At 44.5% G+C, this 12,350-nt stretch overlaps 1 protein-coding gene across 1 annotated transcript in view; it reads right to left on the minus strand.

The window, feature by feature from the left end:
* Nucleotides 1–12,350, minus strand: part of DENND6A (DENN domain containing 6A) — a 55,055-nt gene that overhangs the window by 28,320 nt on the left and 14,385 nt on the right. The window contains exons 6-9 of the mRNA XM_006130928.5: nt 10,375–10,480; nt 8,728–8,807; nt 7,061–7,123; nt 209–264 (exon numbers count right to left, since the gene is read on the minus strand). Of these exons, the coding sequence (XP_006130990.2) occupies nt 209–264; nt 7,061–7,123; nt 8,728–8,807; nt 10,375–10,480 (305 nt within the window). The remainder of the gene's footprint in view (nt 1–208; nt 265–7,060; nt 7,124–8,727; nt 8,808–10,374; nt 10,481–12,350) is intronic.

The raw sequence follows: 12,350 nt of genomic DNA on the forward strand, positions 1-12,350 counted from the left end.
TTGCTACTTACTGTAGTTACTTTCAACCAGTATTAAATATGCTTTCCTTTAGTCATCTTAATAAAAACAATGCTTTAACAGCTATTTGCAATGATGCTGTTAAAATTAGTTGGTTAACTAGAGCATCATGTTTCATAAAGCTCCCACTGGCCTCAGAATAATTTGCGAGCATTCAATACGACTAAAAAAAGTCTGGTCAAATTTTTACCTGAAAAGATCCACTTCATGAACAGTAGGTAAAGCAATCGAGATTTGTGTGTCTGCCTAAAACGCAGAAATTAACTATTTAGTCAGTATAACACAATTAAAAGTATTGAATAAAAGTTGCCCTCTAATGGACCAAACATGGTAACACAGGACATGTACTATGTCATATCCATATTAGTTCTTTACCTGTGCTAATGATAAAGTAAGGATATCAGTTACGCTTGCAGCAATTGTACAGAAGTCTGCCTCAGCCCGAGAATGATACCAAATGATTAAGACATTTCAGTCCATGATATAATTTTAAGGAGAAAATAAAAGCAGACAAGTGGTTTATCATATCCATGGCTTGTATGACCAAACATGGAACTTTTAGGGGGCTGTCCCCTACATAGTAATTTTTGAGTCAGCTTCTCAGTAGCCAAATACTGAGGAAGCTACACTCCATCCACCTCCATCCTGAAATCCAAGTGAAGAATTTATAGGTATTTAAAGAAATGTTGTTCCAGAGGCTACAATTGCTGGTGAGTAGTTTTCAGGGGAAGTTTAAGGCAATGATTTTGTCTTTAAGCCTTAAATGGCTTATTGCTTGGTAACCTTACTTTATGGGTGCCAACTGTAATGGTATCAACTAAGCTGCTTGAACTAACAGTCTTCTGAAGCTTTAGATTTCAACCAGTAAGGGGTTATGCCCCCATTTGCTCAGCATCTCTCAGTACCTTAAATGTTATACTTCTGTGGCGCTCAGTCCTGATGCCAACAGACCGAATACAAGCATCCAGATCACAACAGGACTTGTTCTTTCTGAAAAGTAACCCCACCACTCTCCCAGTCCCAAATGTTACCCATATCCTCTGCCAATATGTCAGTCTGCTGAGATTCCCAGAATAGTGAGTTACAATGTTACACCCCTCTCCCCTGTCAACCTGAGCAAATTAGAGTTTTGCTAATGTGGCAGCTCTCTGCCAACAACCTGTGTGCCTTACCAGCAACTTCTTCAGTCCAACCCTTGCTGGTAATAAATAGTGAACAACCCTCTCCTAGAACACTCACAGAAGTAATTGAGTTAATTGCTCCTTTAATTAGACAATACAATGCATCTTGTTAATGTCAATCCCCAGATAAATTCTTATTTCAATCACAGAACTAAATTGCTTTATAGAAAAATTAAAACAAGTTTATTAAACAAGAAGTCATAGATTTAAATCCTCCTATGTCTAAGAAGTAGATAGTCATGATTACAAACAACAGGAAGGGTACACTTTTAAAAGTACACAAGAACTGAAATACTATGTCAGACCAGAGGTCCATCTAGTCCAGTATGCTGTCTCCCAACAGAGGCCAATGCCAGGTACTTCAGAGGGAATGAGCAGAATAGTGATCCATTGTCTGTCACTCATTTTCAACTTCTGGCCAAGAGAGGTAGGGACACCATTCCTGCACATCCTGGCTCATAGCTATTAATGGATCTTTCCTCCATTAACTTATCTAATTCTGTTTTGAACCCTGCTACAGTCTTGGCTTCCACAACATCTTCTGGCAAAGCATTCCACAAGTTGACTCTATAACTCAAGAAAGTTATAATCCTTGCCTAAGTATGTTTTTCACCTATATTTAGTTCCAGTTAGGGATGCAATAGTGGGGGGGAAGTAAGGGTCGGGCGGAACGGGGCTAGCCGTGGGATATCGGGGGAGGGAGTGAACCGGCTGGGAGGGGGCGGGGCTCGGCAGGAGTAAGGGGGGGCAGGAAGCGCAGCTGGGGGGTATCGGGGGCCGTGAGGGTGGCCAGGAGGAAGGGAGGTAGTGCAAAAGCTTATAGGTTAATGCTATAGACTTTACACATTTCCCTCTCCCCCACCCCACCCGTAAATTTTTTAGCAGGCTGGCCAGGAGCCTGGCTCAATCCAGGCTTGTGATGGGTCCGGATCCCCTCTCCCAGACAGGAGCTGCTACCTCTTTATTAGAGGTAGCAGCACAGGGTGACAGGCAGCCAGTCTGCAAGGGGAGCTGGTTTTTAAACTCCAGCACAAAGTGGCAGGGTGCTCCTCAGGAGTGAGGCTGGAGTGCACTGGCTGCCAGCCCCACCCCTGGGGACTACAGAATAGTCAACTAACCATTAAGAATTCATGAGGTTACTCGACTATCAATTAACCAATATTTAACATCCTTAGTCCCAGTGACTTCAATCCTTTGATTAAAGGACCCAGGGTATCTCTACACTGCCACCCTAGTTTGAACTAGGGTGGCTAAGGTAGGCATTCGAAGTTGCAAATGAAGCCCGGGATTTAAATATCCCGGCCTTCATTTGCATCTTGCCGGGCGCCGCCATTTTTAAATCCCCATTAGTGCTGACTCCGCGCCCGCGGCTACATGCGGCATGGAGTAGGTAGTTCGAATTAGGCTCTCTAATTCGAACTACCTCTACACCTCGTTCCACGTGGAGTAACGGTAGTGCTACAGCCCCATGGTGGGACAGCGGGGCAGAGGGGGCTGGAGTGCCAACGCAGGCTCTCCAATGCTGGGGAGGAGCCGCAAGCCTCGGGGGCCAGATACAGGCAAGTGCGGGGCTGCAGGTTCCCCACCCCTGCACTAAAGCATTCCTTTGTGCTTTTCACAGGGAATACGTTACATCAATAGTGGGGAACCTGTGGTCCACGAGCTATATGAGGTCTATTGGGGATCTATTTATGGCCCATGAGACATTTTGTTTACCATTGCCCACTAGGGCTGCCAGATGGCTGAAACAAAAATACTAACCCAAAAAAAAACACCGGGAAAAAATTTTGTTGAAGGAAAAAAGAAAGTGGGAGGGGGGACAAAGTTATTGAGCAAAAAGGCTCCAAGAACCTGGATCACTGCTAGGGATTACCAGATAGTCATTTAAAAAAGAAGAAGGAAAAAAAAAAACTGGACACGCTTCATATGGGCGGGGGGAAAGGAACAGTGCTGGCCGGGAAGGGAGGGGCCTGGGAACAGCTAATGGGGCAGGCCGGAGGAGATGGGGGGGGGCAACGGGAAGTAGGGCTGGTTGTGGGGGGAAGGAAGGGTCGGGCGGAACGGGGTTGGCCGTGGGATATCGGGGGAGGGGGGGAACCGGCTGGGAGGGGGCGGGGCTGGGCGGGAGTAAGGGGGGGCGGGAAGCGCAGCTGGGGGGGATCAGGGGCCGCGAGGGTGGCCAGGAGGAAGGGGGAGTGGGAAGCACAGCTGATGGGGGTGCGGCGGCACTGGCCGGGAGGAAGGGGGGGTGGGAAGCAGAGCTGGTGGGGGAGGGGGGTGTGCGCAGTGGCGCTGGCTGGGGGAGATCAGGAAGAGGAACGGGCAGGCAGGAAGCAGAGCTGGGGAAAGAGGGGTAGGGGTCTGGCTGGGGAAGATCAGGAGGGGAAGTGGGAGAGAACCGGCCGGCCAGGAAGGGGGGGGGTGGTGAGCAAATTGGCCGGCGGGGAGCGGGACTGACCTGGACACTTGCTTCCTGTCCCGCGCAGGCTCCCGGCGACGCACTAGCAAGGAGGAGGCTCCTCACACTCAATGGACTGAGGCCTCCTGGCAGCAATCGCAGCCCCACCTCCCTGCTGGGACTCCCAGCCACTCCCCCCGCCCACACTAGAATTCCGTGCGGTGCGCCACCAAAAAAAAATCAGAAAATACCGGACACTGCGAATGTCCGGTATTTTCTGATTTTTTTTACTGGACAGAGCACGCAAATACCAGACTGTCCGGTACAATACCGGACACCTGGCAACCCTATTGCTCACATGCAGGGTTGCTGGATTCTGCTGGTTTCCATCCATGTAGTTTCTTTTTCCTAATAGAGATATAAAATCCCATTTAATCAGTTAACCAATTAAACAGGATCCTGCAGGCAGGGGGACTGCTCGGGCCGGGCCAGCTGCATTGCACCATGGGCAGGTAGGTGCACCAGCCTGACCCAGCTGATGATTAACCAGTAACATCCCTATTTCCTACCTATGTTACTAAAGTGACACACACACAACATGAGCACATGAAGGAAGGTGCATGCTGATTGCGCCCATTGCCTGTAAGAGCCATACACGCCCTTTGCATCCAATCAAAGTACTGCTACAGTTCAATCATCACATCCCACAAATTCTAGGTATGCAAGTGCAGTTAGCAAAACTGCCCTACTTAAAGAGACCGTTTTGGTTATGACAAACTTGCGGCCCACTGAGATGAAGGAGGGTCACTCGTGCAGCCCACTCACTAGTCTAGATTGCCCATCGCTTCATTACACTGTGCTCCAGTACCTGTATCAACTTGCAGTTTGTGGTCTAGATGCCTGATATGTTCAGCCTTCAGTAATTGGGTGCCTAACTATCTATCATCAATACTGCTTGTAACTGTATGACAGCACAGTCGTTTTGATTTTTATAATCTCTCTCTCCAAATATAAAAAAAGATTTCCTGCAGGACAACAGAACAATGTCATCACGTCATCTGCGTCCACAGGAGCCAAGCCCCACCCACTTCCAGCCTGGTCCTCCTCAGGGGCCATATGGAGAGCTGGGGCTGCTACGCTGTGGCCCTGGCCCAGCCCTCTCCCACTCCCCCCCCCCGCCGTCCCCAGAGACCGGGGGCAAGAGAGGGGATAGAGCCAGGGCTTGAGAAGCCTTGTCATCCCAGGGTGGGGGGTGAGGGGCAGGCAGAGAAGAGCTCATTACATTTTGTACAGTCAAAGAAGCCATCTCAAATTGCTTTCACTTTTTCCCCCACACAGAGAGACAAACACCTACAGGATCTATATAGAGCATTCAGGAAACTGAAATACGCACCTGGAGAAGTGAAAAGGAAAAAAAAAAAAAAAAAAAAAAAAGAATCTATAGAGCCAAAAAAAAACCCAGACATGAACTACTTCAAGACAGGCCAAAAAGGGAAAACAATAGAATTCCACTTGTCATTACCTACAGTCCACAACTTAAATCTCTCCAATGCATTATCAATAATCTACAACTTATCTTGGAAAATGATTCCTCACTCTCAGAGGCCTTGTGGGAAAGGCCAATCCTTGCTTACAGAGAATCTCCTAACCTCAGACAAATTCTTTCCAGTAACCACGTAACAAACCTCCATCATAATCACCCAGGAACCTACCCCTACAATCTGCCCCGGTGGCAACTCTGCTCACACATCTACACCAGCCATTTCATCACTGGACCCAACTACATCAGCTTCCAAATCAGAGGCTCATTTAACTACACATCCACGAATGTGATCTATGCCATCAAATGACAACAATGCTCCACTGCTATGTATATTGGCCAAACTGGACAGTCTCTACGGGAAAGAATTAATGGACACAAATCAGATATCTGAAAAGGCAACACACAAAAACCTGTAGGAGAACACTTTAATCTACCTGGACACTCATTAATGGATCTCCAAGTAGCCATTTTGTTTCAGGCAAATTCCACAGGCCAAATATACAGAGAAGGATTAGAACTTAACTTCGTTTACAAGTTTAATTCTTATGCAAATGGTATGAATAAGGACATCAGCTGGCTTGCACATTACCTTCCACATCCTATAACTTAACCTACCAACCAAACAATGGAGGTGCTAATGGTTCTTATCACCCTCTTGTAACTATTTAGTCTTTAAGGTGCTACTAGACTATTTGTTGTTTTGTAAGTCTTCCCTGTTACGGACTAACTAGGCGACTCCTCTGAAGCTTATCTACTCACCGTCTCTTTCTTCTTCCTTCCCTCCTTTTTTTCCCCGCTCCTTTTCCTTCTCCCCTCTCCCCTTCCCTTATTTATTCTTGGATCTCAACTTCTAACATTCCTGTCATCTAAAGAAGTGGGCTGTGCCCACAAAAGCTCATGATACCATCTACATGTTTTGTTAGTCTTTAAGGTGCTACTAGTCTAAAGTTGCCGATGACTTGGCACTTCTTTCTCACACTCATCAGCATATGCAAGATAAAACAGATAAATTAAATAAATATAGCTCACAAGTTGGCCTTAAGATAAACCAGAAGAAGTCAGAAGTCATGACTCTGAACACTGTAACACAAACCCCCATCAAGATCAGTAACAATGATCTTCCCTTTACTGATAGATTTGTATATTTGGGTAGTATCATCACCCCAGATGGTGGAAGTAAGCAAGACATTCAGAATAGACTGAGTAAAGCACGAAATGCCTTTATCAGTATGAATAACATCTGGAAATCCTCAAAGTACAGCGTGCGCACTAAGCTGAAACTATACAACAGCTGTGTTCTTCCAGTGCTTCTCTATGGAGCAGAATGTTGGCGCATGATACAACGAGACCTTACTAAATTGTCTACATTCCATACCAAGAATCTTAGAAGAATAATCAGGATATTTTGGCCAAATAAAATTTCCAACGAAGACCTACTGTCTCAGTGTAAACAAGAAGACATGGCCACTATAATTATGAAAAGACGCTGGCGATGGATAGGTCATGTGTTACGAAGAGAAGACGGATCTCTTACGAAAATTGCACTCCACTGGAAACCAGATGGGAAGAGAAAGAGAGGAAGACCAAAAACAACCTGGCGCCGAACGGTAGAACAAGAATTAAAAGACCATCATCACACTTGGGGAACAATAGGCGCTTTGGCCTGCGACCGACAGAAGTGGAAGGACTTTGTTGCTGCCCTATGCGCCATTGGCGTAACGGGCAGTAAGTAAGTAGTCTAAAGTTTTTCCTGCTTTCACTTATTAATCCAAAAAAGCCAGAATACTGATATGTTGGGTCTATCAGCATCAAAATGATACAATTTGCACATCTAGAATACAGCAAGATATGAATACATTAAAACAGAAAGATATAGGCTTTTTCTCACTGGTCTGTAGCATAAAAATATCTGATATCTACCTGGTGTGTGAACTGTATTATTTGGGTTGTTCCAGGCTTGTCATGACATGTTGGAATCCGTACCTTGAAAGAAAAAGAATAAGTAATTAGTTCTCCTTATACCCAATTCAATTTAAGCTTAGAATACGAAGTAGGGGACAACATGTTAAGATTGCCTGACATCTCCTATTAGCTGCTTATATTCTTTTTAGCTGCTTATAACCATCTTTTTAGCTGCTTATAACCTTTCCAAATTTTAGCTATTTGACCTGAAGTTTTCCATACAATCTATCTGCCTCAGGTTGAACTTTTTGGAAAAAAATTAATAAGAGTGTACCACTTCAGGGCAATAATTATTTCCTCCTGACAATACTGAAAATCTAGCTAGAGACCAGAGATCATGGCTACAAGAATTATATTAATATTAAATTGCTAAACATTTTTTAAAATAAGAGCATAATTGTTTTAATAAGGATTTTTTATATTAAAATGAAAGTTTCAACTTGTCTCTAGTAAAACAGAAAAACTCGAGTGCTCAGAATCTGAGACATTTTAGAAGTTAGAAAGAAATATTATAAATAGATTTTATACTTTTCAGTTTAAAATGGCAGTTACCACTTAGAATAGGTCTCCCAAAACCTGACTCCTTCATACACACTGAAACAGCTAGCAATTGCCAAAGCATAGCGGGGGCAAAGAAGCCAAGATACAGCTGAAAATGTCAGCAGCACCCTTCCTCACTTTCCAACTAACCAAGTGTCAAAAAAGTCATTACAAGGAAACAGAATGGTCTCATATCTGAGAATTAAATATTGAGAATTCAGAAAAACAGAAAAGATCTCAAAACAAGGAAGATCTAACACTTGCCCAATCAGAAGTTAAAATAAAAACAGGACTCTGTTTTACCAGTAAAAATAGGTTATTCTTCCAGAATAGACTCACATAGATCTCCATCTTTGGGAATGCACAGGCTTCTGGCCACAAGCCTAGAATCATTTGCTAACAGTAATTCTGAAGTCAAACTCGTCATCCATGAAATCCATTCAAGGCTATGAAGGAATGTAGCTCCCAAATATTTCATCTCCTCTCCCCATCCAATTACTATAGTTGTTTATGGCTTAATTTAATATGTACTAGCTTTTTATTTTTTTCCCCCCCAATATTAATGCTAGTAATAGTTTTTAAGCTGCTTAATGTCCTGGACTTCCAGGCCCCACATACTGACTGACTTGGAAATTATTTGTAAAATAATGTAAAATTACTAGGACAAGCCAGATTTTCCTCTAAATTTACATCAATGTATCTCCACTGACTTGAATGGTGTTACATTCATGTAGTAGAAAATTTACCCCTAAATATTTTCACATTTTCTTTATGTACCAGTATCTGTTGGCACATCAATGGAATCACTATGAAACCTTCTGGGAAAGTATACTCTGGAGAAAAGGTGGAAAAGCGGTTAGCTAGCTGCTGAGGATTGGAATTTTGTTCTGGAACATTTGTTTTGAACCTCTATATAAAATCTTAGTGACAGAGCAGATATTTATAAATTGTACTTATGTTTTCAAAGGACTCCAGGAAATTTAACCTGGATTCTCCCAATCTTAACTCTCAAAACAAGGCAGAATACATTGAATATATACAGTAAATAGGGGAGGGGGAAATGTGGTAAAATGACACAGATTTACCTTCATTACAATGCCCATAATAGGCAAATTTAGTGTTTTCCCTGGGACTGGTGTTGGCCAATGATCAACATCACTACAAACTGAAAAACAGAGCCAAAGAGGTCAAGTATGTTGCGTGTCTAGTTTATATATGCTCTACTTCAAGAAATGCAAATTACTTTGACACATATTAAAAATGTAAGTCTTAAATTAACATTTGTTCCCAACACCATCACTCCCCTGAGATTTTTTTCACTTAGTCATCTACTTTGCTTCATATTCTGAAGACATCTTATTGCATACCATATATACCATTGAACTCATCTGTTATCCTAATATAATGTATTGCAAATCATTCACTGGTCCAGTAAGAAAATATCACATTGTCTTCTGTCTCTTTTATTTACATTAAAGTAGCAGACATAAGCTGCAGTTAGGATCAGGACCCACTGTGTTAGATAAGTACAACTACATATCAAGAGAGTAAAAGGAACACAGTTATATAAACCAGCTATGATCACAATTTGCAATTAAGTTTTTAAAGATAAACAAGAAATATTAATGATATGCTAATGATCAAGTCACCTGTCTAGAAACAGGTTTCCTAGAATGTGTAGTTATGAATGGTGTTCACTAGTTCAACAGGTGCTAGCTTTAAGCACAGAAGAAAAAGTTGGTTTGAGGTCAAAGGTTGGATACAATAAAACCTTACTAATATGCTCTTCAATAAATTGCAAATCCCCACTGAAAGTTGATTCCTAAGACCTGGCCCATTTATGGCACTTAATGAAACTCTAAGATAGTTAGGAGTCACTTACTCGTAAGCTGTTGCTTCTGGGAGATGGAGACAAGCCCAGATTCTTAGTGTCCCTATATCATTAACTCCTGATGATCCAGTGGGCGTAAGAAAGCCATTAAAATACCACTGCCTCCTCCACCTACTCTTCCTTCTCATCAATAAAAGCTTGAGAGCCATTATAGCTTTCTCTGTGACAGGTGAATCCAATTTGCAAGGAAAACAAATTAAGGATGCTGCCAACTACCTGTACTGAGCAGGCAGTCCCCATACTGAGAACATAGACTTTTATCTCTTTTTAATGGAGAGCTCTACACTATCCTTGGAAGGACTCAGGTTCTACCATATTATAATCTTCTAGATAATAAATCTTCAACTCAATTTTTAGAAGTTTAACAGCACATCCAGATGGAAAATACATGTATGTTACAATATTTTTTCCTGTTACCAAGTACAAAATGTCATCAGTATTTAGAAATTCCATACAACAAATTGAGCTCTCTTTTATTACGGATGTAAGAGCATAGCTGTTTAAACAGGTAACTGATAAGCTCATTCTTATCAGTTACCCGGATGGCTACATGCAGCTCCTGGGGAGCCACCTGCTGCCCTGTACTGCTACCACCAATACAGAAGTAGCAGCGCGGGGTAGCAGGCAACACGCATGGGGAGCTGGCTTAAAAGTCAGCTCCTGGCATGCACTGGCTCCCAGGAAGTTGGCTGCTGCTCTGCACGTAAACATGTAACCACTAACCGCTGAAAATGTCAGTCGATTAATTGATGACATGCATTTTAATGGTTAATCAATTACATATATTTTAACATCCCTGTCTTATGAACTTTTCCAAAACAATAAATTAGTATTAACTAACCTGCTTCCAGGAAAGAGTCATTCTTTACAAAATATTCTGGTGCTATGTGCCTAAGCACAGTGTGGAAAAGATGGATATAAGGTAGTTTGCTGATGAGAACCAAGGACTGGAATAAAGAAAGCAGCAAAATAATCCATGATTAAATTTATGAATCTGCCCCAAAAGTAACAAGCATTAAAAACACCCTCAATCATTTAGCAACAAGTGTGAGTTTTCAACCCAATGTGCAACTACAAGAAACCACAAACAAATCTGTAAACACCAGCAGCTACCAATGTATTGCTTCAATTGTGACATAGTCAAACCAGAGGGCTGCCAGAGAGCGGAAAAAGGCAGCCTTAGAAGGGTAAAAAGCCAACTCCCCCATTAATTAGAAGTGGGTTATTGCAGGACAAGCAGGAGCAATTGACAAGAGGTTGTCTCGGGCAGATTATAATCAGATGGGACAGGGCTATCTTGGACAACTTAGGGTCATCTGATTGCACTTCAGGCCTGCCTGAGACCTTTTAAAACAGCAGTTCCCAACCACCTGTCCATGAACCACTGGCTTCTGGGCCACTGCTGCTCTGAGGGCCAGGACTTGGAAACACTGTCCAGTGCTCCCCCTCCCACCACAGCTGTTGGGAGAGGCGTGTCCTGCCCTACCTCTTCGCCAACCATCGCCACAGCGGGGTCTCCTCCTGGATATGGCTTGCTGCATGACATGAGGTCTGTGTGGAGCCCAGCAAGGCCCTTTCCGCAGAGTGGTTCAGGGAAAGGTCACGTGGGCAACGCCGCACAGCAACGGCTCACTCACGCCACAGCCAGGAACAGCGCGGGGGAGAAATGAGGTGAGTGGGGTCATGCTGGCAGCCAGGGGTGGCCCAAGGCCCACGTGCAGGCAAGCTGCCACAGGACAAGCTGCCCATGCTGAGGAGAAGGCCGGAGCCACATCACTGGCCCTGAAGGCAGCGAGTGCAGATCCCGGCCCCTCCAGGCCACATCATGAAGGGCTAACAGGGGCCTTCCCGGCCACCCTGCCTATGCCCTGCCCTGGCCATTTACGGAGCCCCAAGAGCTGCTGGGTCTGACATGGACCCAGAGTCTGCACGGGCTGGTGGGAGTGGCCCAGGACTGATGGTGCGTTTCTCCTGCACAGCACTGCCACCAGGGGCCGCAGCTGGGCAAATGCTGAGCCATTAATCCCTGTGCAACTGCCCCCACACACTGGGACCTGCCACTTTCTGCCCAAGTAGCCAATGGGTCACTCCAAGCAGCCTCCTTCCCCTCCCAGCTCTCCGTGTCCAGCCCTTGGGACTGCTGAATTGTGGACTGTCTTAAAGGGTGGGGAGCTGACACTGGGAGGGGAGGGGGCACTGAAGGTGGGACTAGTAATGGGGGAGCAACAGGGACAGGACTGACACTGGGGGCCTCTGGGAATGGGGCTAATATTGGGGACTGGCACTAGGGGGGTTGGGTGCAGTGGGGCTCTGGAAACAAGAAGCTGGCACTAGGGGGTTTGGTGGTGGTGGGTTCTAAACCTTAGGGGGCAGGAGGTGACAGCTGAAGTTGGCTGTTCTGGTAGCAGCTCTGGGGGCTGGGGCTTTTAGCGGACCGGTAACATTTTATTTGGATATTCATTATTTGAATAGTGAATACGCAAATAAAATGTTACCAGTCTGCCAAAAGTTTGTGAATAGTTTTGCCAGTCTGTGGTATTAAAAAGGTTGGGAACCACTGTTTTAAAAGCCTCCCCTGTAGGATGGAGGGAGAAGGACAGAAAGATATGCAGAAACACCAATAGCTATGGAGTTACAGACAGGGTAATGAAAAGCTCCAGAAGAAGCTGGGCTCCCTTCCCCAGGGAAAGATTACTAGCCCAACTCCCTACTAAGGGAAAGATTGACTGCCCAGACACAGCAGCCAGTGAGGTGTTTACCTGAGGCCCTTCTCGCCAAGGGGAAAAGTGCAAAGTTTGGCAAGGGAAAGAGGGATCC

This window comes from Pelodiscus sinensis, chromosome 11 (assembly GCF_052426305.1).
Source record: "Pelodiscus sinensis isolate ZL-2025 chromosome 11, ASM5242630v1, whole genome shotgun sequence".
NCBI classification, from domain to species: domain Eukaryota; kingdom Metazoa; phylum Chordata; order Testudines; family Trionychidae; genus Pelodiscus; species Pelodiscus sinensis.